The sequence below is a fragment of the Neofelis nebulosa genome, chromosome 6, assembly GCF_028018385.1.
Source record: "Neofelis nebulosa isolate mNeoNeb1 chromosome 6, mNeoNeb1.pri, whole genome shotgun sequence".
In the NCBI taxonomy this organism is placed as follows: domain Eukaryota; kingdom Metazoa; phylum Chordata; class Mammalia; order Carnivora; family Felidae; genus Neofelis; species Neofelis nebulosa.
The window spans coordinates 40,696,948-40,722,644 of NC_080787.1; the positions used below are offsets into that span (position 1 = coordinate 40,696,948).

The 25,697-nt window shown below is 37.4% G+C and overlaps 1 protein-coding gene across 3 annotated transcripts in view; it reads left to right on the forward strand.

Annotated features, from left to right (window-relative positions):
* DNAH8 (dynein axonemal heavy chain 8) overlaps window positions 1–25,697 on the forward strand; it is a 335,701-nt gene that overhangs the window by 98,493 nt on the left and 211,511 nt on the right. For all 3 annotated transcript variants that reach the window (XM_058733804.1, XM_058733802.1, XM_058733803.1), the window contains exons 26-33: window positions 3,847–3,922; window positions 5,096–5,288; window positions 12,869–13,065; window positions 13,633–13,759; window positions 16,131–16,366; window positions 18,455–18,559; window positions 23,896–24,009; window positions 25,334–25,396. In XM_058733804.1, coding sequence (XP_058589787.1) covers window positions 3,847–3,922; window positions 5,096–5,288; window positions 12,869–13,065; window positions 13,633–13,759; window positions 16,131–16,366; window positions 18,455–18,559; window positions 23,896–24,009; window positions 25,334–25,396 — 1,111 coding nt within the window. The remainder of the gene's footprint in view (window positions 1–3,846; window positions 3,923–5,095; window positions 5,289–12,868; window positions 13,066–13,632; window positions 13,760–16,130; window positions 16,367–18,454; window positions 18,560–23,895; window positions 24,010–25,333; window positions 25,397–25,697) is intronic.

Consider the following 25,697-nt stretch of genomic DNA (forward strand, 5'->3'; position numbering starts at 1 on the left):
TTTTGTGTCTTCTTTTTAGTGTCTGTTTTCTTTGGTTCGTTTCATTATCTGTTATTTTTGGGTCGGATCATATTTTCCTTTTATTTTCTTTACTATACTTCAGTTATTTAAGTAGTTACCCTTAAATTGTGAATACATGTATTTTGCTCCAGGTAAAAAAAAAAAAAAAAAAAAAAAAAGAAGTACTGTCTATGGTTTTTCAGTTTTCTAGTCTTATTTCTCACTACAAGGGCCTTGGCATGATTTACTCACTGAACAGTATCTACCTCATTATTGCTGCTTGATGTTTTAGTTTTGCCTTTTTTTGAACACGTAAAAATAATTTATTTACTGGCATATTGTAAAACACCTCCAGATTCTTGTGTATTTCTTATATCCCACTGGTTCCTTAGTCAGGGTATATGAGGGGTAAACGCTCTTATTCTTTAAGTCTGAGAAATGCCTTTTTTGCTCTCACAATTCCATGACAGTTTAGATGGATAAAAAGTTTTTGTTTGTCTCTCAGCACTTTGAATGTATTTCATTTTTTTCTGACTTATAATGTGTGTGATGAGAAGTCTGCACTAAGTCTAACTAAAGATAGTTTTTTATCCTTGATGTTCTTCAGTTTTCTTTCTTTGTGTGGATTTGTCTTTATTTCATCCTGCTTTGTTCTCAGAGTGCACTTTCTATTTCAAGGTGTCTGGCATTCCTTAATCTTGGAAAATCCTCAGCAATTTCCTTTTCAGTTGTTCCTTCTGGGAAATTCCTTTCTTTCTCTTCTTACGGAACTTTAAGTAGTTGAATGTTGAATAGGTTGACCACATGATCTATTGTTCCAAACAGGATACTGTTTCAAGTGTAGGGGCACTACCCAGATGAAGTGTCAGGGCAGATTTAACCCATAACTGTTCTGGGAACAATGGACATGCAGTCATCTCAAATCTTAGGGCTTTCAGTCTGTCCTCCGTCTCCTAACTACTCTGTCATATATTTTGTCTTTTTGCCTTTCTGGGCTACGTTATGAGCAAGTATGTCTCTTTCTAGTCTAAAGATCTCATCTCTCTCATCTTAAATATTTCAACTAATACTTTTTCTTATTTTCCAGGTATTGTATTATTTCTTTATTTCTAGTTTAGTAACTTATTATGTTGGGAGAAAATAACTTTCATTTATCTCTTTGAATATTATCAATTTACTTATTTTAGAGTTTGTTCTACTTCTATACATTGATTTTATCTGGAGTGTGTTTTTGTTTCAATTATTAATTCCTTTCATTCTCTTTCTTACTATAAAACTTATTCATGCCTATTGGGATTTTAGTTTATAGAACTTCACTGAATGAAAGGTGTGTGTGTGTGTGTGTGTGTGTGTGTGTGTGTGTGTGTGTTATGTTTCTCTCTCCCACCCTGCCTCCCTATATAGGAGTTTTACTTTTGTCTCCCATGATCCTGGGAACCTTGATATAGACCCGAGTCTTATTTGTTCATGATATCTGCCCACTGAAGAGATACGGGGCATATGGCAGGTTCAGCCAGGGAGTACACAAGTGACCTGACTTAACTGCTCCCTGGGGATGCTGTGGATTTGTTTCATCACCCCAGGCCCATATCTTCTGGAGATGTTATAGCTGCAGACAGTACGTTGATGGACTATGCTTTGTTTTTGCTTTGCCTCTTTACAAGTGGAGGAGGATTACCTTAGCTTCTGGCTTTGAGTAGCAGGCCTGGCTGAGGCCCTATCTCACGTGGAGTGCTTTCAGTGCCTCAGAGTCCACAGGAGCCAACCTTCCACTGTCACTGCCTAATTCCTGACCAGACTCCTGGCCACGCTGTTTATGTGTTTCTGACCCATTTCTGATTCATGGACGTGCTAACCTTGCATTTGAGTATCTTCATGTCCTATATTTTCTATCCATGATTGTTACATATTTGGCACAAAGAGTGGTTTTGAAGTCTGAACTTGCTATGCCACGTTGACGTATAAGTCCTATAGCATTAAGTCATTTTTGAAAAGATACACATGAGCATGATACTGCAACCTCTTCCTTTGTCTAAAATGTCTTTTTCTGGGGCGCCTGGGTGGCTCAGTCGGTTGAGCGTCCGACTTCAGCTCGGGTCACCATCTCGCGGCCCGCGAGTTCGAGCCCCGCGTCGGGCTCTGGGCTGATGGCTCGGAGTCTGGAGCCTGCTTCTGATTCTGTGTCTCCCTCTCTCTCTGCCCCTCCCCCGTTCATGCTCTGTCTCTCTCTGTCTCAAAAATAAATAAAAGTTTAAAAAAAAAAAAAAAGTCTTTTTCTTACCCTAACACATGAATGCTGGTTAGGTCAGTTTGGATCACAATCTCTTTCTCTCACACTCTGTAAATATTGTTTTATTGGCTTCTTTTGTTCCCACTTTCAGATGAGGGTTCTGCTGTTAATCCAATTTTCTAAATAACACCCTGTTGTTTTGAGCTTATGGGATTTCTCCTGTTATTCTGGAAATTCACAAATTGTATGTTTTTGTGTAGATAATTTTTCCCATTAATCCTGTCAGGCGCACAGGACTCTTTTCAATATGATAAAACAAGTCTCTTCTGAAGATGAGAGAAGGGCTGTGCTTTAATCAACCATATGTAAGATTCATGTGCTGGATCTAGGTAGTAAAGTGTCTCTCGGCTGAGTGACCCTCCGTAAGTTACTCAGCTTCTCCCTACCTTGGTTTCTTCATCTGTAAAATGCAAATAATAATCACAAGATCTGCCTCACATAGTTAATGTGAGCATGAAATGTGTGGATTCATGGAAAGTGCTTGGAAAAGTGCCTGGCGTACATTAAGCATTCAATAAACATTACTTTTCCCTAATTTTTTCTTGCCTTTTCTTTAAGTAATATCTGTCTCTGTATTTTGCACCTGAAATTTTGGAGAATTCTTTAATCTCTAGTTTGTCAAATAAGTTACTGAATGATCTAGTGTGCTGTTCACTGCCTCTGTCACTTCAGCTGTTTGTTTATACTTTATAAAACTCCTTCTTGTTCTCAGATTGTGCTCTTTTAAATACAGTTTAGACTTGTTTTATTTTTGCATCTTGGATTTCAGAACGGGATTATGAATTAGAGGTCTTTTTCCCTTTGTTTGCTTGCTTTGGTTCGAAGAGTTCCTTCTAATAATATGTAATGTTGGGTCTTCACATTGAACTGTGGAAGCTTTGTATTACTTATGATTTCCTCCCCGCCCCCCCCCCCCCGTGGCCCCCCCCCATCTTTATAAAGGAAGGTGTAGTTTTTCAGTAATGACAGCATTTCCTGCTGTGGAGAGCAATGAGACATTTATTATAATTTTGTCTAGGGTGGGGACAGAGGTCAAGGCGGAGGGAGATCACCAATTTATAGCTCTGATGTGTGTTCTTCATTACTTGCACTTGTGTGTCTGTATGTCTGTACTTCTGCCTGAGCATGAGTATGTTGTTTACAAAAGCGGTTTTTGGAAGTCTTTGACCAGAAACCTCCTGTGTAATCTTGCAAAAAAGTGTATATATGAAAGTATAGGAAGGTATATGCTTTTTGTTGGTGATCTTGTCTGGCATCTGTTACAAGGCTGGGAACAGGCAGTGCTTTTAGTAAACGTATTTAAATGGTTATTAATGAGAGAGAGAGCAACATTAAAATACTAGAAAATGTATAGGAGACTAATATTTTACTTCAAATAACATTAACGTGTTTTCTTAGTTCTCTGAAATTTATGGTTTCATTATAAATAACTTTCTCCATGTAATTTGGTATTTTGAAAATGGTCTTTATTTTTAGGATTGAAAATGGTAGCATAATCAAGCTATTTATGAAACTTTAGGTTAAGTTTTATAAGTTCAATGTGTATCTTATTATAGCCAATATGGACGAAGGCGATCAGAAGATGTTATTTCCTTCATAAAAACTGAAGTGCATCTTGCGATTCCGAATGTGGTAAGTATAATTAATATTCAAGTTAATATAATGATATTCTGGTAACTTTTAAAGAAATATAGGACTACCACTGAACTTTCATTTAGAATAACCTCTCAGTTCTACATATTTTTTAAATGTTTATTTATTTATATTTGAGAGAGAGAGAGAGGGCGAGCGAGGGAGGGACAGAGAGAGAGAGGGAGAGAGAGAATTCTAAGCAGGCTTTGCGCTGACACAGGGTTCAATCTCACGGACTGTGAGATGATGACCTGAGACGAAATCAAGAGTCAGGCGCTTAACTGACTGAGCCACCCAGGTACCCCCTATGTATTTTTTGGTTTTACCCGAATATTTAACAAAAATCAGAATGTGATTTTTATGCATTATAAAATAATTACTCTGCGCAGTTCGTGGTGTATTGAAGGATGGTGTAAGAGATGAGTTAAGCATCTCTGTTCAGCTATCAGTTAGCAAGTACTTGAAAAGCATTCTTGCTTTTTCTTTCTTCAAGCATTAAATTATCTAAATAGTCCATCTCAGAAGTCCACATCCCAACAGCAAACACACAGCTGTAAGGTAACCCAAAATGGCAGGATAGAAAGAAAGAGCCTATGCCCTGAGCACATGGACCCTGTGCCTTCTCCCGACACTTATTTTTACCACCGTCTCATGTCTCAGCTGCCAACTGGCATCTGGAACTCCGAGTCACACAGGATGATTGAGGTGCATTCTGTGATGAGCCATAGGATAAGGCCAGGCAGGAACGATCTGTGACTCATCTGTCGCCGTCTACATCTACACAGCTTGGCCTCCTGGAGGACAGCTTCTTTGCCTGTTTGGCACATTTCAAAGAACTGAGGTCGGAACGTTGGCAGTATAGCTTCTTCAATCATTTTGCTTCATTGGTATCCAACACACAGTCCACCATTTTTGGCCACATCCGGCCGCCCTCATGGGGAAAGTATGACAAGTACTATGCCTGACCTTTTAGCCTGTGGGAAATGATAGAATGGGAAAACTTCAGGATAGAGAAAGTCCACAGTCTACCCTCCTCTAATATCCCTCTCCTCAAAGCAGCCTTCCACTGGGCCAGCTGAGGCTGTCCCACCCAGTGGGGGATGGGCTGGTGAGAAACAGAGGGATGGATGGCATGTGCTGCCAGTACCAGGAATTCATTTATTCTCTCCATAGGTAATGGTTCCTAGTTTGGATGACATTCAACAAGCCATTAACCGTATGATCCAGCTAACCCTGGAAGTCAGCAGAGGAGTGGCTCACTGGGGGCAACAGCTGACCCGTCAAGTTAAGCCTGTCGTCACCAGTCCCAGCCGTACTACTGACCTGATGCATTTAAACACAACAAAACCAGCAAAGAAGGAAGAGAGTAAGAGTATTAAAGCACATCTCCAATGAATAGAATCTTAGAATTACAACAACTAGTAAATCATCTTTATGATTGTTCCTGGGTATGACAGCATATAGATTTTAAAAATTATAATTCCAGTGCAGTTAACATACAGTATTACATTAGTTTCAGGTGTACAGTATAGTGATTCCACAATTCCATATATCACCCAGTGTTCATCAAGGTAAGTGTGCTCTTAATCTCCTTCACCTATTTCACCCAGCCCTTAAGCCACCTCCTCTCTGGTAACCATCTGTTTGTTCTTTATAGTTAAGAATCTGTTCCTTGGTTTGTCTCTTTTTTTCTGTTTGTTTGCTTTGTTTCCTAAATTCCACATATGAATGAAATCATATTTTATTTGTCTTTTTCTGAATGGCTTGTTTCACTTAGCATTATACTCTCTAGATCCATCCATGTCATTGCAAATGACAAGATCCCATTCTTGTTTGTGGCTGTCATTTTTATCATGTTTATTTGTAAATTTTGCTTTAAAAGTAAAAAAATGAGTGTTCTCCATCTTCCATCATAAACATAACATACAGACATTTCCATCTATGTTTGGACATAGGGAACAAAGATTTTTATCATTGTTCCACTATCGTAATCTTAGATTCAGAGGAAAATTACAATTAGGCTTAGTACGAATTCTACTTTCAGTATTGTAGTTGGACCAATGAATTTAGTTTGCCAAAACATGGTGCTTAGAAGTTCTGGGTCGTATGTTCCTTGTGCCTGAAGTACCTATAAGCTATTCCCTTAAGTAATCATGGGTGTGATATGGCACTGACCCAAAGTTCCGTGGACACTTTTGGACACTTTCTTCTGTAGAAAGCCAAACTATTTTTGATAAGTAAAAATTGTATATATTTAGGGTATATGGTGTGATTTTTTTGATATATGTATACATTGTGAAATGATTACCACAATCAAAACAATTAATATGTCCATCACCTCCTACAGTTACCATTTTTTTATGTGTATGTGTATGGTAAGAAGATTTGAAATTTACTCTCTTAGCAAAATTTGAGTATACGTTAGTATTATCTGTGGGCACCATGCCATGCTGTACATTAAATTTTGCTTGTTTTCACATGTGCTGATGAAGTTGCCAATCTACTTTCATTAACCTAGGTCAGCTGAGGAGACTCATTTCGTTCTTTGGAAGTGTTCTGCTTTGACCTGCTACTGGGAACTAGAGGGAAGGAATTGTGGTCTAAAGGAAAAAGATTAGGCCACTGTCCTGGCCATATCCCTGCTGGATTCCATTACATGGCTCATAAACATAGCCCTGCCAGATGTCCTGATTACGATGAGACCTGTATTTTCCAGATCATAAGCAATAGACTCACCTGTGATCATCCCCCATGGCTTCCCCACAAAGGGCTTTTGTAGATTTGGAGGAAAGCTGAAGCCAGACTAGATTCAAACTGTCCAGCTTCTTATTTTCTGAGAACCTTTTTTAACATGGGCAATTAACATTCTTGCCTTTACAACTAGGTTTGTGTTTAGTACTCCGTTAAAAAAAATTCAACAATATATTGTTTAGAGATAACAATGTTGGTTTCTCTTCAAAGAAAATTCGGGATCCCGGTTACCTCTGGGAGTAAGGAAGGAATATGTAATTTTAGAGGACCTAGAGAGGACAACTGATATATTGTCACCATTCTCTCCTTAACCTAGGTGCTGAGAACATTGAAATAATTTTTCTTCTTATTTAATACATGTTTTATATATGTCATGTTCTTCTTTAACTACTGTCTTATATGCTTCTATATATATGATATATTTTAGTCACCCATACACATCCTTTTATCACACTAGGAATATGAAAGATTTTATGCTAATGATGTCTGTGGAAAAATTTAGAAGCATTTATTCCCATTTAAACTGAAGAATAAACAAGGAAGCCTGCTATCATTACTTTCATTCAATATTTTATTGGAGCAATCAGATGATAAAAAGAGATAATTGGAAAGGAACACTAAGATTGTCCTTATCTAAAGATTATCCAACAAATCTAGAAATGACTATTAGAACTAATAGGTTCAGTAATGTTTTTGTGTAAGAGACCAACATACAAAAGTGTTTCTACAATGGCTAATAATTCAACTAGAATGTAATAGCATTATATGCCAATTATATCTCAATAAAGCTGGACAGAATGTAATAGAAAAAAATAGTTTTTCAATAGCCACAAAACCATAAGGTACTTAATAAATAAATGTAAAAAATATTTGCACAGCATTTTTGGAGAAAATAATTATTATTGAATAGCATAATGGAAGATAGGAATAAACCTACAACCTGAAGAACTCAATTTTTTAATTTGCAAATTCAGTACAATTCCAATGAAATCACAACAGAACTTTTTCTATAATTTGTCAAATTAATTTTAATTACTTTTGCAAAATTATGTGGAAGTGCAAAAGCCAAAAATAGCTCAAAATATTTATGAAGAAAAACAGGGTAGGGGTCCTGTCCTGCCACATAGAAAGAAGTATTATTAAGCCAGACTAATTAAGATAATTTCTTAATGGTCCAAGGATAGATAATAGATTAATGAAATGGGACAGAGGGTGCAGGAACACTCATATGTATGAAAATTAGATATATAACACAGGTAGACTTACAAATCAGGGGGGAAAGAATGTGCTATTTATTTAATAAATGATACTAGGAACTTTTATCCATATGGAAAAACTTAAATTACATCACAAAAGTATCTCAAGGGGTGCCTGGGGAGCTCAGTTGGTTAAGTGTCCAATTCTTGATTTCAGCTCAAGTCATGATCTCATGGTTCATGGGGTAGAGGCCCATGTTGGGCTCTGTGCTGGCAGTGGGAAGCCTGCTTGGGATTCTCTCTTTTTCTCTCTGTGTCTCTCTCTGCCCTTCCCTCACTCATGCTTGCTCTGTCTCTCTCTCTCAAAATAAACAAACAATAAACAATAAAAGTATCTTAAATTCATATCCATTATTCTATATTCTATAACACTGTTAAAAATATACGTATTCTACTACACTGTTGGAGTCAAACATAACACCATATATTTATGACATTAGGGTAGGGAAAAATTCTCGAGACCTACAAAGCTCAAACTACAGAAGAAAATATGTTTAAATTTGACTTCTTTATATTTATTTATTTATTTATTTATTTTTTTCAACATTTTTTATTTATTTTTGGGACAGAGAGAGACAGAGCATGAACGGGGGAGGGGCAGAGAGAGAGGGAGACACAGAATCGGAAACAGGCTCCAGGCTCCGAGCCATCAGCCCAGAGCCCGACGCGGGGCTCGAACTCACGGACCGCGAGATCGTGACCTGGCTGAAGTTGGACGCTTAACCGACTGCGCCACCCAGGCGCCCCATGACTTCTTTATATTTAAAAACATTCTTTAAAGGATCCTTACTTTTAATGACAATGCTGGAACCCTTACCCAAATGTTAGCAAATTGAATTCAGAAACACATAAAAAGGAGGCTATATTATAACCAAAAGAGGTTTATCCCAGAAATACAAGATTTTTAGAAAATACATCCTGTTAATAGAATAAAGGACAAAATCACATGATTACCTCAGTAGACACAGAGAAAGAATTTGTCAAAATCTACCTCTTTCATGTTAAACTTAAAAGTGTGGGGATAGAATTGAACTTCTTCAACCTGATAAAGGGCAGCTATGAAAAACTTAGAGCCAACATCATACTTAATGGTGAAAGACTAAATTATTTCCCCCTAATAAGATCAGGAGCAAGTTAAGAAAGCTGGCTTTCCCTACATCTATTCAACATTATACTGGAGATTCAATCCCGTGGATTTAATAAGAAATTAAAGATATACAGATTAGAAAGGAAGAAGCAAAACTGACTTTATTTAACATATAACATTATCTTGTATGTAAAAACATCCTCAGGAATACATGCACATACAAAACTGTTAGAATTAATGAGTTCAGCGAGTATGCAGGATATAAGGTCAACATACAAAGCTCAATTGTATTTCTAACTACTTGGAATGAACAATCTGAAAATGAAATTAAGAAGACAATTTCATTCATAATACTATCGTAGAGAATAAATTTAACTGAAGAAGTGTAGGGGCCTGTACATCGGAAGCTACAAAACGTTGCTGAAAGGTAACACCATGTTCATGGATTGGAGGAAGACTCAGTACTGCTAAGATAGCCATTCTACCAAATTGATCTATAGATTTGGTGGACTTTCTATCAAAATTTAGAAAGCTGTTTTGCAGAAATTGAGTTGATCCTAAAATTTGAATAGGAAATAGGGAAATGCGAGGAACTATAATAGCCAAAATTAGTTTGAAAAAGGATAATAGAGCTGGAATACTTGATTTCAAAACATACTACAGAGTTATAATAATCAAAGCCGTGCAGTATTGGCCTAAAGATAGGCATGTAGATCAGTGGGACAGACTAGGCAATCCAGAAATAAACTTTAGAGTCAGCTGACTTTCTGAAAGGATATGAAGTAAAAAAATGGGGCAAGTGATTGTCTCTTCAACACACAGTGCTGGAACAATTAGATATACATATGCAAAAAAAAATGAAGTTGGACTCTTAAACCATGCAAACGAATTAACTCAAAGTCAATTATACAAGGACTAAAGCTATAAAAATTTCTTTAGAAAGAAATTTAAAAATTTTAAGAAATTAGTGATTTGGGGTTATATAAAAATTTCTCAGGTATGACAGCAAAAACATGATCATGACAAGGAGAATGGACAAACTGGACTTCAGTCAAAGTAAAAATGGTCGCTCTTCAAAAGGCACCATTCAAAACATTAAAAAGGGAAGCCATATATTTGGAGAAAATATTTGCAATGCATACATCTGGCATAAAGTACTTGTATTCAGAATATATAAAAAACTCAAACTGAATAATAAGACTATCTCCCTCCCCAAATGGTCAGAAGATTAGTTCAACAAAGAAGATGCATGAATGGCTAAAAAACACATGAAAAGAAGCTCAACTCCGTTAGTATTAGGGAAATACACATTAAAACTATGATGATCTACCACAGCACACCTATTAGAATGGATAAAAATTTTTAATAATCTTCAATACCAATTGTTGATAAAGAGCCTGAAACTTTAAGGCATCGCTGGTGGGAATGTATATAAAGGTACAGCCACTTTGGAACCAGTTTGGCACGTCCTTAAAAAGTTGAACATACCTCTACCATTTGGCTCAGGAATTCCACCCCTAGGAATTTATCCAAGACAAATGAAATCATATGTCTGTGTAAAGATGTGAATGTTTATGCTGCATTATTTGTTAATAGCTTCAAATTGCTAGCAAACCAGATGTCTAAAAACTGATCAATGGATAAACAAAATGAGGTATATCTACACAGTGGGATGCTTCTGTGCGATAAAAGGGAAACAACTACCAGGACATGCAACATTAGTTACTTAGTTAATTCAGCCAAATACTGTGTACTTTCTTTTGCTTTAATTTTGATTAAAATTAAAACAAAAGAACAAATGAGTGACGTGGTCTTAGAGGGGACTGGCAAATTCACCAGGGATGCCCTTTTTAGAGACGCTTCTGAGCTTCAGCTAATTATTGCCATGCAGGAACATGGACCCTGTACTACCAGATTAAATCTTTAAAAAAAATTTTTTTAACGTTTATTCATTTTTGAGAGACAGAGATAGACTGAGCATGAGTGGGGTAGGGAGCATGAGTGGGGTAGGGGCAGACACACACACACACACACACACACGCACACACAGAATCCACAGCAGGCTTCAGGCTCTGAGATGTCAGCATAGAGCCCAATGTGGGGCTTGAACCCACAAATTGTGAGATCATGACCTGAGCTGAAGTCAGATGCTCAACTGACCAAGCCCCCCAGGCACCCCCCAGATGCCTTTTTAATTTTTTTTTGCATATATTTATTTTTGAGAGACAGAGACAGCATGAGCAGGGGACGGGCAGAGAGGGAGACACAGAATCAGAAGCAGGCTCCAGGCTCTGAGCTGTCAGCACAGAGCCTGATGCGGGGCTCAAACCCATGAACCATGAGATCATGACCTGAGCCAGAGTCGGACGCTTAACCGACTGAGACACTCAGGCGCCCGAAGATTAAACCTTTTTAAAAGAGAAGTTGAAAATCTGGAATTGCACGTGAAATATGATCTTTAATTGTTCACAACTGTTTTGAAAAAGTAAGGCATTGTTTGGACCAAATAAAAGTATTTGTATAGTCTCTGTCTGATGGGGAATACTTGACAATTTTGATCAAGGCAGTGACATGATCAGATTTTGGCAAGAAATGTTTATGGTAGTGGCTAATAGTGATTGCATGATCTCTATATACCGGATGCTGAGCTGAGGACAAACATAAATTGTCTCATTTAATCCTCACAAGTATTTCCATGAAGACTGAAAAGATTGCAGCTGCTCTGGAAAAGTGTGGAGGTTCCTCAAAAAATTAAAAATAGATCTACCCTATGACCCCGCAATAGCACTGCTAGGAATTTACCCAAGGGATACAGGAGTGCTGATGCATAGGGACACTGGTACCCCAGTGTTTATAGCAGCACTTTCAACAATGGCCAAATTATGGAAAGAGCCTAAATGTCCATCAACTGATGAATGGATAAAGAAGTTGTGGTTTATATACACAATGGAATACTACTTGGCAATCAGAAAGAATGAAATAAGGCCTTCAGTGGCAACGTGGATGGAACTGGAGAGTGTTATGCTAAGTGAAATAAGTCATACAGAGACAGGTACCATATGTTTTCACTCTTATGTGGATGCTGAGACACTTAACAGAAGACCATGGGGGAGGGGAAGGAGAAAAAAAAGAGAGGGAACGAGGCAAACCATAAGAGACTCTTAAAAACTGAGAATAAACTGAGGGTTGATGGGGGGTGGGAGGGAGGGGAAAGTGGGTGATGGGCATTGAGGAGGGCACCTGTTGGGATGAGCACTGGGTGTTGTATGGAAACCAATTTGACAATAAATTTCATATTAAAAAAAAAAACTGGCCAAAGGTTACATGGGTAATAAGTATGGTGCATCTCTTTTAACCACCATACTGTTCTATAGAGCAACAATTTTAGCTCTTTTGACCTTTCTTTCCTTGAAGGACTTATGCAGCGGTGGGGTGGGGATGTTTAATCAGTGTCTTTAAGTTCTGTTCTCTGAAAGCAATTTTCCCACATTAAAGAAATCTAGGCCTCAAAATCTGACACAGTGGTTTAGGCAAGCCATAGGAGACTCATAAATACAGAGAACAAACTGAGGGCTGCTGGAGGGGTGTTGGATGGGGGGATGGGTTTAGTGGGTGATGGGCATTAAGGAGGGCACTGTTCGGGATGAGGACTGGGTGGTGTTATATGCAAGTGATGAATCACGGGAATCTACTCCTGAAGCCAAGACTACACTGTATGTCAACTAACTTGAATTTAAATAATAATAAAAAAAGAAAGAAAATCCAGCTTGAAAGAAGTCTGTAAATATTAAAATTGATAATATTTGAAGTTGCATATAGAAGTTATCTCTCTATAAAACCATCTGTTTTCAGAGTCTGTGGAAGAAGTAATTACTGCAAGAAAGCTGAAGAATTTTTATCCAGGGGTAGCGGAGCACAAGGATATTTCCAAATTGGTCCTCCTCCTTTCTTCCTCTGTGAATTCTCTACGGAAGGTGGCTCATGAGGCCTTGCAGGACTTTCAAAAGTACAAGATGCTCTGGACAGAGGACCGAGACGTGAAAGTGAAGGTGTATTTTGGCTACTTGTGATGCGGTTTGGGTTTGAATTGTTTATATCTAACGTGTGTGAGAGAAGCAGGAAAGTATCAGAATGATGACAGGAACTCATGAGCAGAGGTCAAGAACCTGAAAAGGCCAAGCATCTAACATAGTGGATTTTGTGCCGTACTCACAGTGACACTCTGAGGCAACTGAGGGTAATGAGGCTCAGGCAGGTTTCGTTTAATTTGTGTAAACAGTTGGGTACCAGTTATGTTCCAGACATTCAGAGGCTGGGTATTCAAGGGCGTGTCACACTTACATAGATTCAACTGTATTTTTGGTTAGAGACTTAAGGACACATGAATAACTCAGTTAGTTATTCATGGTAGACTATGAAATTCCCTCACTTGGCCTCATCTCCTCATCTTCTGGTACTACCAGTTCATCCCTCTCTTTACTGAGCTACTGGCCTGACATGCAAATGGAAAAATATATAAGGAAAAAAAAAAGAAAGAAAAAGAAAAGAAAAAGCAGTGTGAAATTTATACTGTCCAAAAGTTAAAGAAAACATTGTTTCCTGTTTCCTTACTACAGGAGTTTTTGGCTAACAACCCCTCTCTGACTGAAATCAGATCAGAAATTCTACACTTTGCTACTTTTGAACAGGAGATTGATGAGTTGAAGCCTATTGTTGTTGTAGGAGCACTTGAACTGCATACAGGTATTTTTTAAATGTGATGTAAAGTGTCTGTATTTTCATATGAAATGTTACGTTATGTAGAAAGCAGTTACTAAGCTACCTTTCATATACATATATGGTATACATATATACATGCATATATGTTATATATAATATGTATGTTATATAATATATTATTATATATTCTTTGTACATAATATACAAGGGTGGCTTAATACAATCGATACACTGCCCAAGTCCTCAATTGGCAAACAACTAAACTACACGTGAAACACTTTTTGGGGTTACTATGAGGAGGGAGTTGTATACATGAGATAGGAAGGAGTCAGACAGTTTGAGGTTTCCTGAGAAGCTAATCCATTTGGGATTAGAATATCACAGGATGATGAGACAGCCATTCAATATCTGAAATACAAAACCCAAGCTAATTTTACTGACTACAAGACTAAGGGAGAGCTGTGCTGCTCAGGCACAGTGTTCTCCACAGAGCACACTGCCCCATCTCATATAGGGTGTCTGGGCGGCATGGAGCTCAAGCACTATGGGTGTAGATAGGTTAACATCACCTGTAGAAGGATGCTTACTCAGGTGAGACTGTTGTTGATGGGTTGGTGCTCGGAGGTGGGCTTATTGAATATGTTCTTTCTGATTGGTTGACATTCAGAAGGGAGGGGCTGGTGCTGACTGGTTGGCAAAAGCATGGGAATTGAGGTCTGTTGGTCTGCGATTTGGGTTTAAAACTGGGTTGTGGTGGCTCCTTATTGCCATGGTTACAGAGATACAATCAATCTTGCTTGAAGTTTGTGAGAAGATTTTATTCTCAGGAGATATGTGAATGACCTATTTTACAACAACTATCCATTGTAAGTAGATTTGCAGGTCTATCCTTAAGGAGTAAGTGTAACTGACTCTCAAATTTGACTATCAAGGTTACCTGACCTCTTTGACTGCCGTCTCTTCTGCTGATGATAATGACAGTGCCCGCCTCATGAACTACTTTATATGAGACACTTGACATAGTACTTGACAAGTAGTTGAGTTCAATAAATATTAAATGCTATTATTATATCTATCAAGAAGGTATTTAATTTGGGGAAGAATCACAAGCACTTGGAGGGGATATTCAGTTAGAAACCAGAAACTATACCTCAGGGGCAATCATTCCAAGAACTGTAGACTTTTGGAAAATTAATTTGCCTATTATTATTACTATCATTTAAACTTCCCATTTGTTTTCTCATAGTGGTTAGTGCTGTGATTCCTGATACACAAATCAACTCTAGCGCAGTGTGAGAGTTGGCTGGTGGCTTGATTTTTGAGAAAGGAAACTGAAAAATGGAATAGGTGGCAACAGTTCTGAAGAAAGGGGAAGGAGGGCTGAATGCTTGGGGCCTGAGGAAAAGGAGAAGAGAGGTCCATGAGGTGCAGACCTCATGAGATAAGATCTCACAGCTTCAACCCACAGGTTGACTGTGCGTCTCTTTTCAGGCTGCTGTCTCCTCAGCTCCCTAGTCCTCTCAGTCTGTTGGGAATTGCAGGGGAAGCGATCATGTTTCAAGCATGGCAGGGCTGGGGGTTTGAGAGATACCAAGAGAGGAAAAGAGGAATGTGTGAGGATTGTTAAAATAGAGTTGACTTTAGAACTGCTTTGTTTTCAAGGAACAGAAACCTGTCTGAGCTTTTTTATGAGAAAACTGTATATCCCAGAATCCAAGAGGCAACTGGGCCTTAGGTATGAACCAGAACCGGGGACAGTACAGGAAGCTGAGGAAATCCACTCTCTCTGCCTCTCATTTCTTCTTCCCTCTGTGCATGACTTTTTCTGCTTCCCAGACCATATGGTTCCCCCTCAAGTCTCATTCCAAACAAGAAAAGGATTCTGAATGTCAGATAAAAGGTCAGGATTGACTGGGACAATCAGGCCCAGGTACAAGGTCAGGTTATACACATTCTCTAATATGTGGATGAGGTAGAGAGTGGAATAACGGGAAAACGAGGACAAGTTTGGCAGACAAAAGAATATATTACACTCCACTTTTTGGGGTTACCTAGAAGAATATGGAGGACTGAATGAGGACTGCTAACGGGATGACCAGAAACAGAGCAAAGTTCACCTTGGGCAGTGCTAGAACTAATTTTGAAAATTCCTCTCCATAGACTCTAGTGTCCTTCTCATGTACAGCTTAACATACTCTATAGGGAGAGGAATTGCATCTTCAAAATGTAGTAACTTTATAGCACATTTAATTTAGACTACATTTCAAGTGTTCAGTAACCACATGTCTCTAGTGATCATCAAATAGGGCAGTACAGTGATGGATGCTCAGATTAGACATGAAGTAAATAGTTTCAGTATGTCAGTTGTATTCTGATCTTTTTTCCTCTTCTCCAGGGCCAATGAAATTGGCCTTATCAATTGAGGCTAAAGCATGGAAGATGTTACTCTGTCGATATTTGAATGAAGAATACAAAAAGAAAATGTCAGACATGATAGCATTCATCAATGAATACTTGAAAAAGTTATCTAGACCTATCCGTGATTTAGATGATGTCAGATTTGCAATGGAAGCCTTAGCATGTATCCGTGATAATGAAATTCAAATGGACATGACTTTGGGACCAATTGAAGTAAGAAATGATTGCATTTTTTTTCTTTCTTGAGATGCTTTTCAAAAAAAGAGAGAGGGGTACCTGAGGGGCTCAGTTGGTTAAGTGTCCGACTTCAGCTCAGGTCATGATCTTGTGGCTTGTGAGTTCGAGACTTGTATCAGACTCTGTGCTGACAGCTCAAAGCATGGAGCCTGCTTTGGATTCTGTGTCTCCCTCTCTCTGCCCCTCCCCTGCTCGCACTCTGTCTCCCTATCTGTCTCAAAAATAAGTAAACATTTAAAAAATTATTAAAAAATTTAAAAAGACACAAACACACACACATACACACACACACACACGAAAATTGATCCTGTTAACATACTTCATCTATTTTATGGCATAGTCTGCCTCTTTCTCCTTTCTGATTTGATGTCGTTGGAGGGATTTTGACAATTATCAACAGTGAACAGTATACAAAGGAATACTGATATTTAATAATGCTGAATTGGTCTAGACAGTGTTCAGTTTTTTATGGTAACAGAAATGAATGGTTTTGTGCTTTCATATCAGTCCTGACATGGTAGCCAAGTTCCCCAAATATCTTTAGCTTTCTTTAGAAACCACTTACAGGTCTCACTCCTGATCAATGGCATACTCAGGGCAGCATGGTGGGAGCAGTACACTTAGGCTCAATAGTAAACTGTTGGAACTAAGATCAGAAATATTTTTAGGGTAGAGTACTGTATTAGTTTCCTACTGCAGCTATAACAAATTACCATAAACTTAATGGCTTAAAACAACATAAATGTATTATTTTATAGTTCTACAGATCCTAAGTCTGAAAATGGATTTTATGGGGCTAAAATCAAGATGTCAGCAGAGCTGTATTCTTTCTGGAGGCTCTTAGGGAGGGGGGATTCCATTCCTTGCCTTTTCTAGCTCCTAGAGGCCACCTCTATTCCTTGGCTCACAGCCCCTTCCAGCAGTGGTGTCACTCCTGCCCCTGCTTCAGCTTCACATCTCTGATTCTACTCTCCGGCCTCCCTCTTTCCCTTATATGGACCTTTGTGATTACATGGGGCCCACCCAGTTTATCCAGCATAATCTGCCCATCTCAAGTTTTTTAAACATAATCACATCTGCAAATTTCCTTTTGCCGTGTAAAGTAACATAGTCATAGGTTGTGGAGATTAGGATGCAGACAACACTGGAGAGGCCATTATTTTGTGTACTGCAAGTATTTTATGACTCATATTTAAATTCCTGGCTCATACTGATAATAAAAATCAGAGTCTTAGTTTATTTTATGACTCTTTTAAAAAAAAATTCTCTAAATTAAATCTAAATTTAAATTTAAATTCAAATTCTGTAAGGAACATTCTCCCTTATTCCCCCAAATACCTGCGACATTGGCATTCTCACTGCCTCTGTTTGGTATGCCGGTGCTAATAGTCGAGTATTGCCTTCTAAAAACCATTTAGTGTTTATACTCTCTGGTAGCTAATGCACTTCATATCTTTAATACCTCTTTAAATCTTAGTGTTTGGGAATTTTTGATGCCTGACCATCCATTCCTCAAGATTTAACAAATTATCATATCATTTTTTCTTGACTACAGAAACTTTACTCTTCAGCATAAATTCTTTTAGTAAATCCATTTGCCAGTCCATTCCTCTGGTCATTCAAGTCTCCTTTCTTCAGAATATCTCCCATATCATTGTTTCATTCTATTTTTTACATAGCCAGCCCTTATTTGAATAGAGTAATGAGAAGATATCTTGCATGGTGTTGCACAAGATCAAGGAGGAGAGAGAGGCAGAAAATGATTCTAGGGACATTTTCTAGGATAGTATTTCCTAGAAATACTAGGATCTGCCCACATCTCTATCAGAATCACTTAGGTGCTTATTAAATGCAGATTTCAGGACCGAGGATCTAGAGTAAATATCTGGTATCAGTTAGAATCTAGAGGCAATTTTTATACATGTTTAATTTAGGAACCACTCTTCTGGAATGTACTGTCTTCTTCTAAGAATGGGGAGAATAGGAATGTGTTTTTGAAGAAATCTAAATCATTTGTCAGTTGCTTTCCTTGTGATGTTTCTGAACTCTACTCCCACTCTCCAGGAAGCCTATGCTATTTTAAACAGATTTGAAGTTGAAGTAACCAAAGAAGAATCAGAAGCAGTTGACACCTTGAGATACTCTTTCAACAGATTGCAGAGCAAAGCTGTAAGTACAAATTTAATTCTTATTTTTTTTAGAAGTCCCTATCTCTAGAAAAGTTTTTTTCATACATTTTAAAGCTTAAATATATATATTTTAAGAGCTTTATTGAGATATAATTTACATACCATAAAATTTACTATTTCAAAGTATATGAAAAGTGATTTTTAGTATATTCATAGAGTCACATAACCACCATTATTATCTACTTTTAGGACATTTTCATATTCCCAAGAGAAACCCCATACTCACTAGCAACCACTTCTTCTTCCTTTTACTCCAGTCACTAGCAACCACGAATTTACTTTTTTGTCTCTATGGATTTGTCTTTTCTGGACATTAATATAGATGGAATCATACAATATGTAGCCTTTTGTGACTGGCTTCTTTCATTTAGCATAATGTTTTGAAGTTTATCCATGTTGTCCTATGTACCATGACTTTATTTCCCTAGTGTCTAATGATGTTGAGCATCATATACTTATTGGCCATTCATCCATCTTGTCTGGAGAAATATGAACTTAAATACTTTGCTATTTATTTATTTATTTGTTTGTTTATTTATTTATTTATTTATTTATTTATTAATGTTTATTTTTGAGAAAGAGAGAGCAAGAATGAGCTGGGGAGGGGCAGAGAGAGGGGAGGATAGAGGGTCTGAAGCAGGCTCTGCACTTACAGCAGTGAGCCAGGTGCGGGGCTCGAACTCATGAACCGTGAAATCATGACCTGAGCCGAAGTCAGACGCTCAACTGACTGAGCCACCCAGGCGCCCCAATACTTTGCTTTTTTAAAAAAAAATGAGTTGTCTTTTTATTTTTGATTTGTAAGAGTTCTTTATATATTTTGGATATAAGTCCTATATCAAAGGATTTGCAAATATTTTCTATCATTCTGTGGGTTGAATTTTCAATTTCATTTTCTTTTTTTTCTTTATATTTTTCAAGTTTTTGCTTGAATTCCAGCTAGTTAAGGCATAATGTAATATTAGATATAGATGTACAATGTAGTGAGCCAGTACTTCCCATTGAACACCCAGTGCTCATCACAAGTGCACTCCTTAATCTCCGTCACCTGTTTAACCCATCCCCCACCAACCTCCCCTCTGGTAACCATCAATTTGTTTTCTGTCTTTAAGAGTCTGTTTCTTGGTTTGCTTCTGTCTGTCTGTCTTTCTGTCTGTCTCTCACTCTCTCTGTCTCTCTCAATCTCTGTCTTCCCCTTTGCTCATTTGTTTTGTTTCTTAAATTCCACATATGGGTGAAATCATATGGTGTATGTCTTTCTTTGACTGACTTATTTCAGCCCCATCCATGTTGTCAGGGAAATGCAAATCAAAACTACAATGAGATAGCACCTAACGCCTGTCAGACTGGCTAAAATTAACAACACAAGAAACAACAGGTGTTGGCAAGGATGTGGAGAAAGGGGAACCCTCTTGCACTGTTGTTGACAATGCAAACTTGTGTAGCCACTGTGGAAGACATATGGAGGTTCCTCAAAAAAGTTAAAAATGGAACTACTCTATGATTCAGCATTTGCACTATTAGATATTTACCCAAAGGACTAATTCAAAGGGATACATGCACCCCAATATTTATAGCAACATTATCTACAATAGCTAAATTATGGAAATAGCCCAAGTGTCCATCAACTGATGAATGGATAAAGAAGATATCTTTTCAGTATCTTGACTGTGTCCTTTTTTTCTTTTTTTTTTGTTTTTTTTTTCCACATTAAAAGACACATAACATGAAATTTACCATGTTAATCATTTTTAAGAGCACAGTTCAGTGGTATTAAAGACATTCACATTGTTGTGCAGCCATTACACTATATCCCTATAATTCCTTTCATGTTGTAAATCTGAAACTCTATGCCTATTAAATAGTAACTCTACATTCTCCCTTCCCCTCAAACCCTGGTAACCACCATTCTACATTCTGTCTCTGAATTTGAATCACAAATTTTTTAAATTTTGACTTAATTTTTAATAAAGTCCAATTTATCTATTTGTTGTTGTTGCTTGTGTTTTAGTATCATGTCTAGAAAACCTTTGCCAAATCCAGGATCATGAAGATTTACTACTATGTTTTCTTATGTGAATTTTAGAATTTTAGCCCTTACATTTAGGTTTCTGATACATTGAGTTAATTCTTATATATGGTGTAGTTAAGGGTTCAACTTCATGCAAAAGCATGTGGGTATCCAGTTGTCTCAGCACCATTTGTTGAAAAGACTGTTCTTTCACCAATGAATTGCCTTGGCACGCTTGTTGAAATCAGTTGACCATAAAAGTAAGGAGTTATTTCTGGACTCTCAATTCTGTTCTGTTGCTTCATAGGTCTACCCTTATGCCTGTAACCTAATGACTTGATTATTGTAGCCATGTGCAAGGTTTTTCTTTTTAAATAATGGTAAAATACACATAATGTTTCACATCTTAACTATTTTTAAGTGTGGTTAGTAGTGTTAAGTATATTCACATTGTTGTGCAACCAATCTTCAGAAATTTTTCATCTTACAAAACTTAAATTCTATATGTATTACATACTAATTCATTTCTCTGTTTCCCCAGTCCCTGGCAACCACCATTCTGCTTTCTGCCTCTATAAGTTTGACTACTTTTGGTACCTCATATAAGTAGAATCATGCAATCTTTTTGTGACTGGCTTATTTCAGTTAGCATAATGTCCTCAAGGTTCATCCATGTTGTAACATGTGTCAGGATTTCCTTCCTTTTCAAGTCGGACTAATATTCCATTATGTGTATATGCCACATTTTGTTTATTCATTCATCTCTCAGTGGACACTTGGATTGCTTCCATCTTTTGGCCATTGTGAATAATGCTGCCATGAACATGAAAGTGCAGATATCTCTTTGAGACCCCACTTTTAATTCTTTTGTATAGATATCCAGGAATAGAAATGCTGTATCATATCCTTTCCATTTTTAAGTTTTTGAGATCCACTCTACTGCTTTCTGTATCAGCTGCACCGTTTTACATTCCCACCAACAGTGCAAAAAGGTTCCAATTTCTTCACATCCTTGTCAGCACTTTTTATGTTCTGTTTCCTTGATAGTGGGCATCCTAATGGGTGAGGTGGTATGTCATTGTGGTTTTGATTTGCACTTCCCTTGTGATACAGAACATTGATCATCTTTTTATATGCTTGCTGGCCATTTGTATATTGTCTTTGGGAAAAAGTCTAGTCAAGTCCTTTGCCTATTTTAGAATTGAGTTGTTTGTGGTTGTTGTTGTTGTTGTTGAGTTGTAGGAATTCTCTATATATTCTGGATATTAACTCCATATGATTTACAAATATTTTCTCCTACCCCATAGGGTCCCAATTCACTCTATTTATTGTGTTCTTATAATTCCATGTATTTCTGTAAAGTAGGTAGTGATATCCCTCTTCCGTTTTTAATTTTAGTTAATTTGAGTAATTTTTCTCCTTTATTCTTGGTTAGTCTAGGTAAAGGTTTGTCAATTCTGTTGATCTTTTCAAAGAAGAAACTTTTGGTTTGTTGATTTTCTCTATTGTTTTCTTATTCTCTGTATCCTTTATCTGTGCTGTAATTTTTATTATTTCCTTCTGCTTGTTTTGCATTTAGTTTGTTCTTCTTTGCCTGGTTTGTTAGGTGGATGGTTAGGTTACTGATTTGAGATTTTTTTCTTTTAATGCAGGTATTTATAGCTACATATTTCTCTCTAAGCGTTTTTGAAGTTGGTAAACATTTACACAGTTAAACATTAAAAATGAACTTGAAGGGTGGGTCCAAATTCTTTAATTATAGTGAAAATTTTTATTGAATGTTAATTAAACATTGGATTAAAATTCCTTATTTATGGAGAGATTTGTCCCTGAGATTGAAGCAAGACAGAGTTGCAAGGATACAGAGCTCAAATTGGGGCCATGACTCGTGATTCCAGCTCTGCCACCAGCCAATTAGGTGACCTTATGCAAGTTAATAACCCTTCTTTCTCAATTTCTTCATGTGATCATTCAGGAACATATTAGGAATTTTTTTACGTGTGGTTATGAGGCTCCCTTGATGTAATGTGTATAAAATGCTTTTTCAATACTCATGTTTATCTAAATTCATGTTTAGTATTGACTAATCACTTATTTTTAAAAAATGATTAATGATTTAGTCAGAGAAGTGCATCTTGGGAAGGAAAGGGAGAACCCTCCACTGAGATTTAGTGAAGCTCAACTTTCTGTTATTGTTCAATGGGAAAGATTCACTCAGGTTGTTCTACCTCTTTAACTGTTAGTGTTAAGCCTATTGACCCATCCTTTTACTACAATCATGCATAATCTTAAAGTAGCCTAGGCAGATGCTGTTGTCCAGAACAGTTAAGAGCAGGAGCCCTGGAACCACACTGCCAGGTTTTGAATCTTGACCTTGCCTCTACTGATGCTGGAGTCTTTGGGAGGTTATTTAGTGTCTCTGTGCCTCAGTTTTCTCACCTGTAAAATGAGTATAATATCAGCACTTACCACACAGGGTTGTTGTGAGGGTTAAATGGGTTAACTTATGTAAAAAGCATGGCAGGTAGTATGAATTAAGTGATAGCTATTATGATTGAAGGTTTAAGCAGAAACTTTGAAGAGTATTATAGAGGGCATTCCCCCCCTTTTTTTTAAATACCCAGAGTAATATCACTTTCTTTTAGGTGACTGTTCCAACCACTACAACCATGGGAACCTACTAGAGTTTATTTAAATTTTTTTTTTCAACGTTTTTTATTTATTTTTGGGACAGAGAGAGACAGAGCATGAACGGGGGAGGGGCAGAGAGAGAGGGAGACACAGAATCGGAAACAGGCTCCAGGCTCCGAGCCATCAGCCCAGAGCCTGACACGGGGCTCGAACTCACGGACCGCGAGATCGTGACCTGGCTAAAGTCGGACGCTTAACCGACTGCGCCACCCAGGCGCCCCCTAGAGGTTATTAATCCCAGGTCTTCACCTGGCCCCAGAGCCAGCATGTGACCCAGATTGGGCCTAAAGCAGTAGCTGTCTCCCTGGCCACAGTGATGGCCTGTACTGGATCAGCCAGAAAACTTTTTCCTAACCGCAGTTACAGAAGCTGGCTTTGCCTCTTAGGTCATGAACTAGAATTATTTGTGTCACCTGTTGGTGGATTTGGGTTATTTATTTCTCTTTTGTTTTTGTTTTTGTCTTTTAAACAACATGGCAGAGACATCCTTGTTCATCCCTGGGCATCTGCAGGATAACAGACTTGCTGGAATAGAATTAGGGCTTTCATTTAAATACATTTAAATACATTTTCATTTAAATACATCTCACGTTGAGTATTCTTTCTTATTCTAGGTTTCTGTGCAAGATGAACTAGTTCAAGTGCAGCCAAAGTTTAAAAGTAATCTTCTTGAGGCCGTGGAAGTTTTTCGTGAGGATGTAATGAACTTCACAGAAGCGTATGAGATGGTAATCCAAGTATTTGCATACTGTGGGTTAAAATGTTCTGTGGAGTGTTATATGCGATGACAGTGATGAGTCTTGAGAAATACACTGTGATTTGCACATTGTATATAAAAGGCTGTACTTGCATATTTGCAGCTGTCTGAAAAACAGGAGATAGCTAGTCCTTTAAGCTTGTTTTATAGAGGAAGAAAGAAGATATAACTGTTAAAAGGAGCAACAGCTTTTGAGATTGTAGAAGGAACCAAAAGGTCTGTTCTTGTCCTTTCTCAGGCCAGAATGCTCATAGTTGGAAATGGAATACTGTTGTTGGAAGGTTGCAAGAGACTATAAATACCATAATACCAGGGCGTTATGCAACTGATCTTTTTTTTTTTTTTTTTTTTTACTACAGAACCAACAGAGTCATTGAAAATAAATAATCAATGTCACACTTGCTCAGTCCCACAGACTATTTAGCCTAGTATCATGACCAATAACGATCCACCTCTTTGAAGTTAAACTCAAAAGTTGGATATATTCCCTAACATGTGCTACTTTCTTTTAGTGGTCACAGTGAGTCTGGATTCATAAGATAATTTTAAGCCCTTAATAATAATCATAAATGCCTTCTTCTTTTTTTACATGTGCTGAACTTGCCTCTTTTAGTTCGATTTGTTAACATTTTATGGCCCTCGTATTCTATTATACTGGGAATCTAGTCTATTATTTAGCATATCCATAGTATTCATGATTGTATAGATCATCTGGGGTCCTTTTTGCAACTGTTTTCTGGATGATGGCCACCAGAGACTGCCTTTGGCTTCTTCCAAGTGTTCCACTTACATGCTTCTCTGTTTCCATATTGGGCTGAACCATCGGTGAAAGGAGGCTGTTGTCGGAACTCTAGATCAGTTATTCTAATGAGTAACCACAGCATCATCGTTTACAATCATAAATGAAATGAGACAGAGCTCTAGTGGTACAAGCTTCATGCAGGGTGTAATTTTGTCACATTTTTTGTTAGCTATGTCATGCTCCTTTAGAAATGAATGGCAGTTGGAGTGATGTGAATATTCTAAAATTGACAATGGTCATGGTTATACAACTTTGTGAATATAGTAAAAGTCATCAAGTTGTCTGTTTTCAGTGAGAGATTGTATGATATGTGAATTATATCTCAGTAAGGCTGTTACAAAAACTAAATGAAAGCTTCATCTATGGGGCAAAATTTGACCATTTCAATTAAAAATAATGTTTATTGATTTAAAAGGAAATAATAGGTAAACTCAATAAATTGATAAATGCATGTGATTAAGAATTTAAATGGAGATTATATTATTCATTACAGGAAGGACCCATGGTTCCAAATATACCACCCCAAGAAGCTAGCAACAGGCTACAGATATTTCAGGTAAAATTTCATTTTCTGCATATAGAAAATGTGTTGTTAGTCTTTAAAATAATTTTAGGGAAAAATGTATGTGTTCTGTCTTACAGAGGAAAGGTTAATGTTTAAAGTGCATACAGATTTTAATTGTATTCTAGTCTGCTAAATAATGTAATTGATTCCTTTTCTTATATCCCTTCATGCTCTTCTCCACAGAATCTCTCTCTGTATTTTTAGAGAATAAGATTTTGATTTTGAACTTAAGCTTATACCTCATTCTCATTCCAAACATCTTGTTTGTGTGTTAATGGTAAAAATTCATAGA